General features: G+C 35.1%; 1 protein-coding gene across 2 annotated transcripts in view; it reads left to right on the plus strand.

The window, feature by feature from the left end:
• NDUFS4 (NADH:ubiquinone oxidoreductase subunit S4) overlaps window positions 1–13198 on the plus strand; it is a 111098-nt gene that overhangs the window by 67511 nt on the left and 30389 nt on the right. For both annotated transcript variants that reach the window (XM_047729802.1, XM_047729803.1), the window contains exon 3: window positions 9466–9638. In XM_047729802.1, coding sequence (XP_047585758.1) covers window positions 9466–9638 — 173 coding nt within the window. The remainder of the gene's footprint in view (window positions 1–9465; window positions 9639–13198) is intronic.

Consider the following 13198-nt stretch of genomic DNA (forward strand, 5'->3'; position numbering starts at 1 on the left):
TACAGTGTTTAAGGTGAACGTATATGTAGGCACCTACATACACATGTGCATGTATGTATTTACTTAGGTAGGAGTCTCTTATCGTCACTAATTTTGTCAGTTGACTATCACTTCCTAAGCCAAAAAGGACACTTCTGTTGGGTACTTTCACTTTTATCTTACACTAAATTAACAAGGAATTGTCTTATACAGTTTATGTGCCTCCTCACAATCTAGTTTGACTTCATAACGTCGCCTCTTGAATATTGCTTTATTAAACAAGAAGCATTTAGCTTTGAATCCATTATTTTCTGTTACTTCCAGCTTCCTTTCCAGATTTAATTAGTTTCATTTATTGCTTAAACCATCTCTTGACTTTAAGAAGTTTATCTATCTTCTTTTCCTTTTCCTTGATTTTGTGCTGTGGCTTTTGTAATAATTCTTAATGTATGTTGTGTGTATGTCAGCCTTTTAATTTGTTACCAGGGTATGAGAAGCACCATTTGATTAAAAAATAACAAATCGGATCTTTACAAACTAATGCATTTTGTGAGTTCTAAGTGTATAGTGGCTACACTTTCTTGTCCTTTTATTTCAGTTCCTTTTTTTTTTTTTTAAGATTTTTATTTATTCATTCGACAGAGAGAGATCACAAGTAGGCAGAGAGGCAGACAGAGAGAGAGAGGAGGAAGCAGGCTCCCCACCAAGGAGAGAGCCCGATGCGGGGCTCGATCCCAGGACCCGGGATCATGACCTGAGCCGAAGGCAGAGGCTTTAACCCTCTGAGCCACCCAGGCGCCCCTTATTTCAGTTTCTTAAAAAGCTTCTACATGCCTGATATAGCTGCATGTCTTAGTGATTTAAAAATTCAAAATCTTCTGGAGCATTGGATTAAAAAGTAAAAAAAAAAAAATTCTTTTTAATAATTAAAAAGATCATTTTATTATAAGTTTCTTCTTGCCAATTAAAAAAAATATTAGCTTACTAACCTTCAGAAAGCTTCAGTGAAGCATATTGGTCTTCACTGAGGCAGTATTGATCATTTATTTGTAAAGCATGATATTTTTAGTAACTTTCAGTTGTTTCAAAGTTAGTAGAAAACAAAGATTGCTTCAGGTGTTTCCTTATAAAAGTGATTGATATGTTCCAGTGGATTTTCCTGATTTGGGGGAGAGAAGTTTATTTCTACATCAATTTTTAAAAATTGTAGCATTTTTTAAAAAAGATTTTTATTTATTTGACAGAGAGACACAGTGAGAGAGGGAACACAAGCAGGGAGATTAGGAGAGGGAGAAGCAGGCCTCCCGCTGAGCAGAGAACCCGATTGGGGTGTGGGGGGGGGCTCGATCCCAGGGCCCTGAGATCATGACCTGAGCCGAGGCAGACGCTTAATGACTGAGCCACCCAGGCACCTCTAAAATTGTAGCATTTTGAAAAAAATTTTAGTATTCTGTCATAAAATGGCAGCTTAGTAGACTTGATTTGCCTATGCCATATGTCAAATTATTAACTACAGAATAGAACTATGTACAATACAAATCTGAAAATATTTGCAATCCTTATACTATCATGTTGAGGAAAAATTTAATCTGCCCTTCAGGGTCCTTCTAGATGAACTAAGAATCAAGTTGATTTGAGACAGATTTAATAGGAGAAAACCAAATTTAATAGGGTACATATGGCAATTCACATGACATGGAATTCCAAAGACAGTTGAGCAATATGATGCTTTTATGAGCTAAGGAGAGGGTAGGAGTCTGAGGATACAAAGGGGGAGAAAGACCATTAGCAGTAAACTAAGAAGAGATGTTTTATAAAAACCCCAAAAGTTCCCTCATTTTATAGGTAAGTTTCTTAGGTGAAGAGGAATCTGTTAATAGCTCTCTTTCTGGTATAAGTAGGCAGTTAAGGGGGAGGTAAAGAGCTTTTCCTAAATCTTCTGAGTTTTGATGGCTTTTAATTCAAAATAATGTTCATGCCAAATTGGCCCATTTTGAGGTCACTTGCTGTTGGTCCCTACAATTATAAAGAGATTGTATGTTTGTATGAGTTATATTTGGGGCAGATAATTAGATTTTGGGCAAGTGTTACCTTCTTATTCTGGTTTCTTCTGATAGCTGCTCTTACAAAGTAACATAATATCATTTGGGTTAATTTTGAGGAAATTTTGTTAATTTTTTGGTATGTTCTTATGAGTCAGACACCAAACTCATCCTCTCCTTTATAGTTTTCTGTGAAAAGACACTAAATAAATTTAAGTTGATTAATATACACACAGGCTTATATATGATTGTATAATATATAATATATAAGTAACAAAAATGCAATAATATATTTAATTATATATTATAATATATACAATAATAAATATATATTATATATTAATATATACACAGAAATATAGTTTCTGTGCCTTGATAGAATAAGTGGAAGTTGGCCTACTTGTTGGTGGCAATATAAAATTTGACCACAGTTTTGGAAAGCAATTTGATAGCATTTCAGGGAGCATGAAAATTCTTACAACCTTCACTTCATTAATTCTATCCTCAGTGACAATTAAAGGAATTAATTTACTGGGGTTTTCATTGCAGTATACTTGAAAGGCAGAGATAGTGAAACAATTTGATTTTTCAGTAATGAGGAATTGTTGCAGATTGATTTATCATAGCCACTAATTTAGGAAATAAATGGGTGAGTCCCCGTGCACTGCATCGCCAACTGCTCTGTCCCAGGGATTCCTGAGGGGGCTGGACAAATCAGAAGCCTAGCTCCTGGCTGTGTTTGCCAACACTATTACTGAAAAAAATCGTTTGCAAGAGAAGCCTATAACTCAAGAGACAAGGGTTTGGAAAAGAGAAAGGGAGAAATTTAATTCAGGTGCCTGTAGCCTTTGGAAGTGGCAGGCTCAAGCCTTAACAGCCTACCTCTCAGCTGGCAAAATGGAGATCTAGAGTTTTATAGGGAGAGTTTGGTGGTGGGGTTCCATACAAGAAAGCAAGCAGAGAGTGTATGGTCATGGGTAGCAGTCAGTATGTGTTTAGCCCATGATCCTCTATGGGTTGGGAATGGGATGTGTGGGGTGTGCTCTTCTGGGTATTCCCATTGCTAATCTGGGGTTTTCTCGTCTGGTGGTTGGAATGTTGTAGTCATTACAAAATATCTTTGTCAACACCTAAAGAAAATGCAGTAAGAAATAAGCACAGTAGGTTTTAGTTAGAAAATGAGTTAAGCGGTCTCGTCTATTTCTGGTTAACTATTGATGTCTGTAGTTTAGCAAGAGGGCTGACTGACAAAATTGGCTAAGACATTGTGATGTATCAACTTAATAGATTTTTAATGAGGCCATGAAAACAAATGTGAATGCTGGGTAATTACATGTTTAAAAAGGTAGTGATGTGATAACCAGTGCAAAATATAACTATGTAAAATGGATATGTATATAGATAATTATTGGTAGGTAAAACAGTTAAGAAAACAGTTGCTAGTAAGTATGTGGATATATTTTTATAACTTTCTCTTTAATATTGTTACATAGTTCACCAGTATCAGTGAAATCATAGGTATCCTGAAGGAGTCATCTTCTGTGTCCCTCTTTGGTCAGGTATTTTCTGATACCTTTTTACCTTTAAAACCTGATTTAATCCTTCCAAACAGTGCTATGACATAGGCTCTATGATACAGTTTTTAAAGTAGGAAACTGACATACAGAGAGCTTAAACAGCTTGTTAGTACTGCACAGGTAGCAGACAGTGCCTGGAATTCCTCCAGATTCAGATAAATCTCGTCCAGATTTATGTGAATTATACTTCCTTGCTCTTAACCGGTATTGTATTTCACAATATGATTATTTAGTTATTTCTCCCACACATCACCCGCACCATGGGTTCACAAATTGTAAACTTAGGAATAAAAATTTTGTCTTTATATGCTCTGCATCCCCTGGCGTAATTAACTTGGCATAGTAGGATCTTTGATTTGGAGTTGAAACAAATAAGGGTAAATTATATCTTATTCTTTCAATTTCATGAATCATAGGTTTACCCGTGTGTTTTCATACTTAATAAAGCCACTTTAACATATATTTTACTCAGTGTTTTTGATGTATAAAACAAATGGGACATTCAGCTCTATAAAAAGTATATTTTTCTCTCCAGACCTGAAGCAACTTACTGACTCTAATTATAAAACCCTTTATTGTATTTTGATTAGTAACTCAGTTTTCAGGGAAGATAGGAGATTTTCTGCATCTTAACACCAGTTTTATATTATTCACCCTGTCCTTTTTTAAAAGTTCAATATTAATTTTCATGAAAATAGAGATGATGTTTGTACTGTTTTGAGCATTGTGTCCAGTAACTAATACATAGTAGGTGCTGAAAAATGGTGTTGAATAAATGAGATACATTCTTTTTATTGTCTAAGATAAACATTTTACTTACGTTAGTCATCATTTTACCTCATTTAGTTGATTTTATGGATGGTGAATTAAGAAAAAAAAAAAGATGGTGAATTAAGAAAAGTTCGTTAATTTGCCACAGTTGTAGGTTGGGATTCTCCTAACCTAATTTGACTTACTTAGCCCTTTGCTTTTAACCATTGCTCCTGCTCAGAAGAATCTAGGAGTAATGAAAGTAGTTTGAGATTGAGAAACTTCTCTAATTCTTAGTTTTTTCCTTGTTTTATGTTTTGCAGTCATTTGCATGTTGCTATTTGTATCTAAACATTTTATTTAAAACTTAACTTTTGGTTTCCTGATAGCCTTGCCTACTATGCAAAGTGTAATGTTACATTCCAACACTGGTTTCATCACCTGGTTGGATTCCCACATCAATGTATTTTTGCAGTTTTTATTTGTATCTGAATTTTTATGGCCCCTAACTTTTTAGAAGTGCTTAAAGATCTTCTGTGATAAGTAAATACATTTGGTTATTCTGTCAACTCTATTTTTCAAATTGTAAAATTTATTTTGTAAAATGTCCTTCATTATTTATGAGACCATTTAATGAGTTTTCTTGTACTAAGTATCTGTAGGGTACTTGAAAAGAAGTTTTTATTACAGATCTAAAATTATTTTCTTTTTAAAATCTTTTGTGGTTGAAGTAGAATATAAACGCAATCTTCAAATTTAGATCAGTTTTAGCCCTGGAATAAATTTAAATACATAATTGGTAACTAAAAGCTTGCAGTAGACGAAGTTCCTGTAACAGTATTTGTACTTAATATCCCAGTATGTTCTGCCTTAAAACTTTTCAGCATCGATCCATACATGCAATTTAGTGAACTTCTTACCAAAAAGCCTGGTTAAAATTTTGACTCTTCTGGATGTACTGGGAGATCTATCAAAAATTCCCCAAAGTGGTGAAAGCCTTTTTCATTTATTTCTCTTTATGACAAGTGTAAACTATTAAGGTTAAGTGGGTGGGGCAACTGGAAGTAATTACTAAGGCCAGTGGCATTTTTGTGGTTTAATAAAGGCAGAAGCTAATTATTCAGTTTTTATTTAAGTGAAATGGTGCCAAAAAGGAGGTTCCTGCAGAGCAGCTGCACTCCTTCAGTGTTACCCTAATTTACCAAAGACACAACTGTCACAAACAAAACTTTTAAACTTGATATATAGCCACAAAAGTAAGGAGGCTTTTGTTTGGAGTGCATGCAGAAGAACTCCTTTATACAAATCAACCGGCAGATGACGGACAATGATGAAAATTTGATTCTTTGAAGTCATAATAGTCATTGAAATGTGTGAAATTCTGGTATTGAAAAGAGAGCGACCAGCAAGACTCTAAATCCTGGGTGGTTGCAAGAAGCTTGCTGGGAGGTTTTTCTGCATTTTGACACCAACTTCCCATTGCTTGTTCCCTGCTTCCTTTGTTTAAAAAAAAAAAAAAAAAAGTTGAATTCACACAACATAAATGGGGACAGTTGATAACCGAATCATACAGTTTTTATATGGAAAACTAATATTTTATAATGGAAATTGGTATTTGAAAGAATAAAGTTCATTTTCATGTGCTGGCATATACTTTATTAATGATTTTTAAAATTCCTCCTCCATTTAACTAGACTTGTGAACTAGAAAGTCAGATATAAGCTCTTCCAGAATTTAAAATTGTGGAAGAGATGGGTGCTGAAAGACTGGAACTTCAGAATTATGATATTCATCTTTTCGGTAGCAAATATCTGAATGCCCTTCAGTCTGCAAATCATTAATTATTGTTTCTTAAAATTGCATTATTGTACCTAAGGTTGTGTTTGTGAAACTTAAGATAGTGGTATTCTTTAATATTTGGAATATAGGTTTTATGCTTGACTCATCTGTTTAAAAGTAAAAGTTTTAAAATTCAGAAATTAGCGTGTATTATCTGAAGGGTAACTTGATTTATTAGAATTTATAGGTAATTATTAGCGAGTGAGTCTTGAGTTTCTTCAGGTAAAAACTTCAAGGCTTGTTACTCATCCAATGTGATTTAGCTTTTTTGTAGTCACAGAAAATTATGAATTGTTGTTTATAAATATTTTACCGATAAAATGAGAAATCTATAAAAGCAGTATTGACATCTTCAGGGCATTTGTCTCTTTTATAAGTGGGTTTTTAAAAAAAACCACAGGTGATCTGTATTGCAATACCAACATAGAAATCTAGAGATAATGTCTTTGGTTCAATATAGTTTAGTTTGCAGATGTTTTATTTATTTTGAGGGAGAACAAAGAATTCAAAACACAAGTAAAGATTTCAACATAGTGCTTCATAGTTCTTTTCAAGTATTACATTGTTTTAATGGAATCTTGGAGTGGGAGCTTTTAGCCCATTGAAATGTGGCTTAAAGGACAGGTTCTTCTGTCACTAGCTGAAGCTGTGTGGATGAAATGATAACAATAGTGTCGTAATGCATTTTAAAAGTGTGAGAAATCAGTTTGTCTAGACTAAGAGTGTGCCTACAGGGACTAGGAATTTTAGAGCCTCTGTGCCCTTTAGGTGTCAAGTATGTGAGCGATGCCAAAGCCTTTTCATCCTCCGTCTTTGGCCGCAGCTCAACACCGCTGCAGTACCTTACAGGTCTCCTGCAGGCAAAAACAGGGATTCTGTGTCAGGACAACTTAGGCTTCAAAATTCAGGAACTTATTTGTGCCAGTGCCAACTTTAAATTGGGGAATGATATCAATTAAAAAAAAATGCCATACTTTGAGAAGCCATGGAAGCCCTGATAGTTCAAAATAAAAAGAGCTTAGCAACATTTTATAGCCACTTGAGAGGTTTTCGTCCTTAAAAAAAAAAAAGAAAAGAAAAACCAAAAAAATTGTCCTTTTCTAGGTTAATAGTACAAATCAAGAAATGCCATTTCCTTTTTTAAAAAGTTTTTTTAAAAATCATTTTGGCATTTATTTATCACAATATAGGAGGTTATAAAGAAAAAGTAAATGTTTCCTATAATCTCATCTTCCTGAGCTAATTAGTGTTGAGTTTTAATACATTTCCTCTCCTGTAAGTCTTAAAGAGGAGCTAATTTATAGCTGTAGTTTTTATGAACTGAGCTTGGAGGGTTTGCTGTAGAATTTGGAAAAGATGCCTCACCCTGTAATTTTGTAACACACTTACATTGTTTGTTTATAAGCCACTTCAGCTCTAGCTGAGAAAATATGACTTTAATATAAAGATATATAATATTAAAGAATAAGTTAATATGATGGATTTTTGAGGACTTCCCAGGAGTCTCTTTCAGCTCTTGAGTAGAGAAATATGCTTCAGAAAGTCATCAAATATCATCATACCTGAAATTTCTTTGAAATTGAACTTGACAGTTAAAACTTACCAGTTAAAATTTATATTCATACATTTTAAAATTATGAACCAGTTGTACTTATTTTGCTTTTATTTTATCCTGTATGCAAAGAAACTTTAAAAATGTAGGGGCATACTAGAAATGCATATTTGTATAAATATTTGTATGGATTGTTTTTGGTTGTTTCTCCAAACAGACAAGCTGTGACAAAGTAACCACACCTAATTAATTATTGGTGCAAGTAGAAAGGTATTGTGTTAAGCAGAAGATTGATTGGAAGCCAGCTAAAATAACTTAAACAATTTTGTAAAATCTGTGAGTAGGAAGACTAGTGCAGTCAGAAATACATTTAGTATTTTCCCAATACATACTGCAGCACCAAGTATTAACACTAATTATTTGGTCCATAGCATCGTTTAGAATGGAACTATAAATAAACATTCATCTTCTTTAGCAGATATATTACAATGAAATTGAAATTCACAAAATTTCCCAAATTTTTGGGAAAAATTTGTTTTCACAAATTTGGTATCATTTTCATGTTAACTGTTATTTTTAACCAGTTATTTAAAATTTACTTTAGTAAATGAATCATGATGTTATAATGATCTTACTTTGATTACCATTGGTATCAAAATGGTAATCAAATAATCAAATAATGGTATTACTACCATTACTGAATGGAGACTTAAACTCTGAATTACTTTACTCTTTTGTTTCCTGATTTTTACTATATTTGATAAATAGGTCTAACCTGAGGCATCAAAATTATATGCATTTATCAGTTGAGCATTTGTTACTGGATAAAAATTATTTTTAAAAATGTCAAGAAACGGGACGCCTGGGTGGCTCAGTTGGTTAAGCGGCTGCCTTCGGCTCAGGTCATGATCCCAGCGTCCTGGGCTCCTTGCTCAGCGGGGAGCCTGCTTCTCCCTCTGCCTCTGCCTACCACTCTGTCTGCCTGTGCTCATGTTCTCTCTCTCTCTAACAAATAAATAAATAAAATCTTTAAAAAAAAAAAATGTCAAGAAAGTTACCATTGTTTTCATTTCACATTTCTGTAAAAATTTTGTAACTTTTCGGCTTACTTTTTCAGAATAGATTTGAAAAAGAAATTCATTGGAATTGAGTTTGAAAATGAAATTGAAATGAAATTTGCTTTTCATTAGATTTCACCAAAGGGAGATAAAATGCTAATTAAAGTTGTTAATTGATTTTGTTTACCAAAAGGCTAAGGCCTTCCTTCAAAGGAAATGCCTTGTTGTAAGCAGTTTGACACTGAAATCACTGGTAATAGATTTTTTTCTATTTAAAAATTACTAATTTTTAAAATCTCCTTACTTTTAATATCCATTCACATTTTTTTCTCTGCTTACTAGTTACACCAGCTCATGCAATAAGAGTCTACTGACGACAGGCTCTTCTACCAGCAAACTCTTTAGAAATTGCCAATGCTTTGTTGGATAGAAGGGACCTAAACTGTTTTTCATGAACCCTTTCCCACTGTACCCTAACACTCCTCCCAATATACCTTTTCCATATATCAAAATAGCAACTTATAGGGTAAAACAGTACAGTAGTGAAGTCAGAAAGCCAAAAACCCTAGTTTATAAATCTGAATAGAATTGCATGGGTGTACAAAGCAATAAAAGTACATCAGAGTGCATATGGGCTGTTGGAAATGTGTTTGCTTGTTTTTCTGTAGGATATCACCACTTTAACTGGTGTTCCAGAAGAGCATATCAAAACTAGAAAAGTCAGGATCTTTGTTCCTGCTCGCAATAACATGCAGTCTGGAGTAAATAACACAAAGAAATGGAAGATGGAATTTGATACCAGGGAGCGATGGGAAAATCCTTTGATGGGTTGGGCATCAACGTGAGTACTTTGGTTTAATTTGAATATTGTTTTCTGCTCTTTGTAACCCTTGTAAATATATTGAAGTGTAAATTTTTTCTTATATAGTATACTTTTTGAGGCCCTATGTGTAGGTATCTTGTTCAATGACAGACATATGTATTACATTTACATATATATATTTAGTATTCATGTTAAGTGGGGCCCAGCACAATAAATCCTAGAAACAGTCTTTTCAGAGTACTGTTTATTGAATGAAATGGCTGACAGTGTGAGTACTGTTAGCATGGCCCCAGATGATGTATATTAGTTTTAGATACAATGTGTGAATAGTGTTAAAAATAATTTAATGACACTTTTATTTATTTTTTTGGTCGTTGTTTGTAAGGAGAAGAGTTTAGAAATTAGCTATTTTGAGGGAAACTTGTAAGTTCCTGTCATCTTGTGATTAACAAATTTACAGTGCATTGGAATAAAGTGGTTATAAATTCTGTGGCACCAGTGAAGTAAGTCAGTGACCTAAATCTCTGTGGTGGAATAAAATTCAAATGTTAAATAGCAGGACTACCTCTAGCTGAATTAAAGTTGCTCTTACTAGAGAAAACAGCCAGATAAGCTAGAAAATGATCAGTCTTGTTGAGACTCCTAGAATACTTTATATCCAGTCTGTAGTTGAAAGTGGTTATCTGTTTAAATTATGTCTAATGGTAGAAAAGCATGATATTTAACATCTTATCCCAAGTACCTGGGAGAGTTTTTGTTAAAAATGTCTGCCATGCTGCAATTTAAATAGAACTGTAGGGGCTCCTGGGTGGCTTAGTTGGTTCAGCCTCTGCCTTTGGCTCAGGTCATGGTCCCAGGGTACTGGGATTGAGCCCCGTGTTAGGCTTCCTGCTCAGCACAGTGTTTGCTTCTCCTTCTCCCTCTCCCTCTCCCCCAACACATGCTTGCTTGCTTGTACTCTCTCTCTCAAATAAATGAAAATCTTTTAAAAAATAGATTTTTTTTTTTATATTTTATTTATTTGACAGAGAGAGAGAGAGAGATCACAAGTAGGCAGGGAGGCAGGCAGAGAGAGGAGGAAGCAGGTTCTCCACGGAGCAGAGAGCCCGACGTGGGGCTCGATCCCAGGACCCTGGGACCATGACCTGAGCCGAAGGCAGAGGCTTTAACCCACTGAGCCACCCAGGTGCCCCTAAAATAGAATTTTTTTAGTAGAACTATATTTTAGTAGAATGATAATTTAGTAGAATTATATTTTATTTGGCAAAATAATATACAGGCAGAATTTTTTAGGTGTCCATATTCAGTGTTTGAAATGTCATGATTACTCTGTCTCTCTCTTTTTTAAGTTTTATTTGAGAGAGAGAAAGAGCACAGCAGAGGGAGAGGGAGAAGCATACTCCCTGCTGAGCAGGGAGCCCAATGCAGGGAAGGGCTCAATTCCAGGATCTGGGATCATGATCTGAACTGAAAGCAAACCCTTAACAGACTGAGCCACCCAGGCACCCCTGAGATGTCATAATTACTTTTTCAGTCACATGAGATTTTAATGTTTTCTTCTATATATGCAAGACTCAACAATTGTACTATTTATTGATGGCATCTGCATAGTTTTGCTAATAAATCTAACAATCAAATTGGCTTTATTTAGTGATTTATGAATCAGGTAGGATCCCATCTAGCTAATAGAAAGGAGCTCTAAAGAACTATGCAAAATGGAAGACTTGGATTTTTTGTTTGTTTTTAATTTTATTTTTAAGTTGTCTCTACACCCACCATGGCACTTGAACTCACAACCCTGGGATCAAATGTCAGTCACATTCTCTACTAACAGAGCCAGCCAGGCACCCCCAAAATGGAAGACTTTTCATATAATTTTTAGAACACTTAAAATCCGTACCTGTGTAAATACAACATAAAGAAGGCTTAATATTTTATTTGACTACGCTTCTCCTGTCATTTAACATACCAAATAAGCCTAATTAGTTTAACATCTCTCTTTTTATAAGGAGAGAATACAGATCTTTTCCAGTTTTCCAGGGACCCCTAGAAAATCCTCAGTTTAGCTGAAGGTCAAAAATACTTCATTTGGAGTTTAATTTGTGGGAAGTTGATTAAAAATATCATAGACTAAAAAACACTCCATCAGGAGCGCCTGGGTGGCTCAGTAGGTTAAAGCCTCTGCCTTCAGCTCAGGTCATGATCCCAGGATCCTGGGATTGAGCCCCACATCGGGCTCTCTGCTCGGCGGGGAGCCTGCTTCTTCCTCTCTCTCTCTCTGCCTGCCTCTCTGCCTACTTGTGATCTCAATCTGTCAAATAAATAAATAGTCTTTAAAAAAAAAAACACTCCATCAAGTAGGATCATAGATTACTGTGTTTGAAACAATAGTTACCCAGTTAACCATAAAGTAAAGACTTGGGGGGCAAATACAAAAAGTTAAATCATTATAAAATAATAACCTTAGTTGTTCTAATAGGGAGATTCAGTGTTCTTAAGTAATTAAAGACCTGATAAAAACAACATGAAACATACGAAATTATTTTGAGATTATAAAATCTTTGTTTTCTAGGCAGATTACTTTAAAAGGTAAAGGAAAAAGAATTTTTTAGTCTCTTATCAGAAGCAGACCAGTAGTCCAAGAAAACTTTGTCCTTTTCACAGAGAAAAAAACCACATTCTAATTTAGCACTAGTTTGTTTATTTAATTTATTCAGAGAGTGCATGTGAGTAGGGGAGGGGCAGAGGCAGAGAGAATATCTTTTTTTTTTTTTTTAAGATTTTATTTATATATTTGACAGAGAGAAAGAGTGCATGCGCACAAGCAGGCAGAGCAGCAGGCAGAGGGAGACGGGGAAACAGGCTCCCTGCCCAGCAAGGAACCAGATGCGGGACTCAATCATAGGACCCTGGCTTCGTGACCTGAGCCAAAGGCAACCGCTTAACAGACTGAGACACCGAGGTATCCCGGAGAGAAAATCTTAAGCAGGCTTCACACTCAACGTGGAGCCTGACACAGGGCAAGATCTCATGATTCTGAGATCATGACCTGTGCCGAAATCAAGAATCAGATGCTTAAGGGACTGAGCCACCTAGGTGCCCCTATGCTAGCTTACCATAAAACACCTTCACCCAAATTTATTCTAATCTTAGCCAGTCTTGACTATGCCTAATGTTCCTGTCCAAAGAGTCCTTTTCTCAAACTTAAGTGGCTCTAATTACATATATTAGAATTTTTAACCCTAGAAACGTTAAAATAAAGTAGGCTCTGTGCCCAACATGGGGCTTAAACTCATGACCCTGAGATCAAAAGTTGCATGCTCTACCAATTGACAAGTGCCCCTAAAAATCTTAATTTTTTTTCGAAGATTTTATGTATTTATTTGAGAGTAAGAAAGCACAAGAACGGGGAGGGTCAGAGGGAGAAGCAGACTTGCAGGAAGCTTGATATGGAACTCAATCCTTGGATTCTGGGATCGTGACCCGAGCTGAAGGCAGTGTCTTAACCAACTGAGCCACCCAGATGCCCTAAAAATCTTAATTTTTAATGAAAATAAAGAAGTAAATGGTTACGAATT

This window comes from Lutra lutra, chromosome 5, assembly GCF_902655055.1.
Source record: "Lutra lutra chromosome 5, mLutLut1.2, whole genome shotgun sequence".
Classification (NCBI taxonomy): domain Eukaryota; kingdom Metazoa; phylum Chordata; class Mammalia; order Carnivora; family Mustelidae; genus Lutra; species Lutra lutra.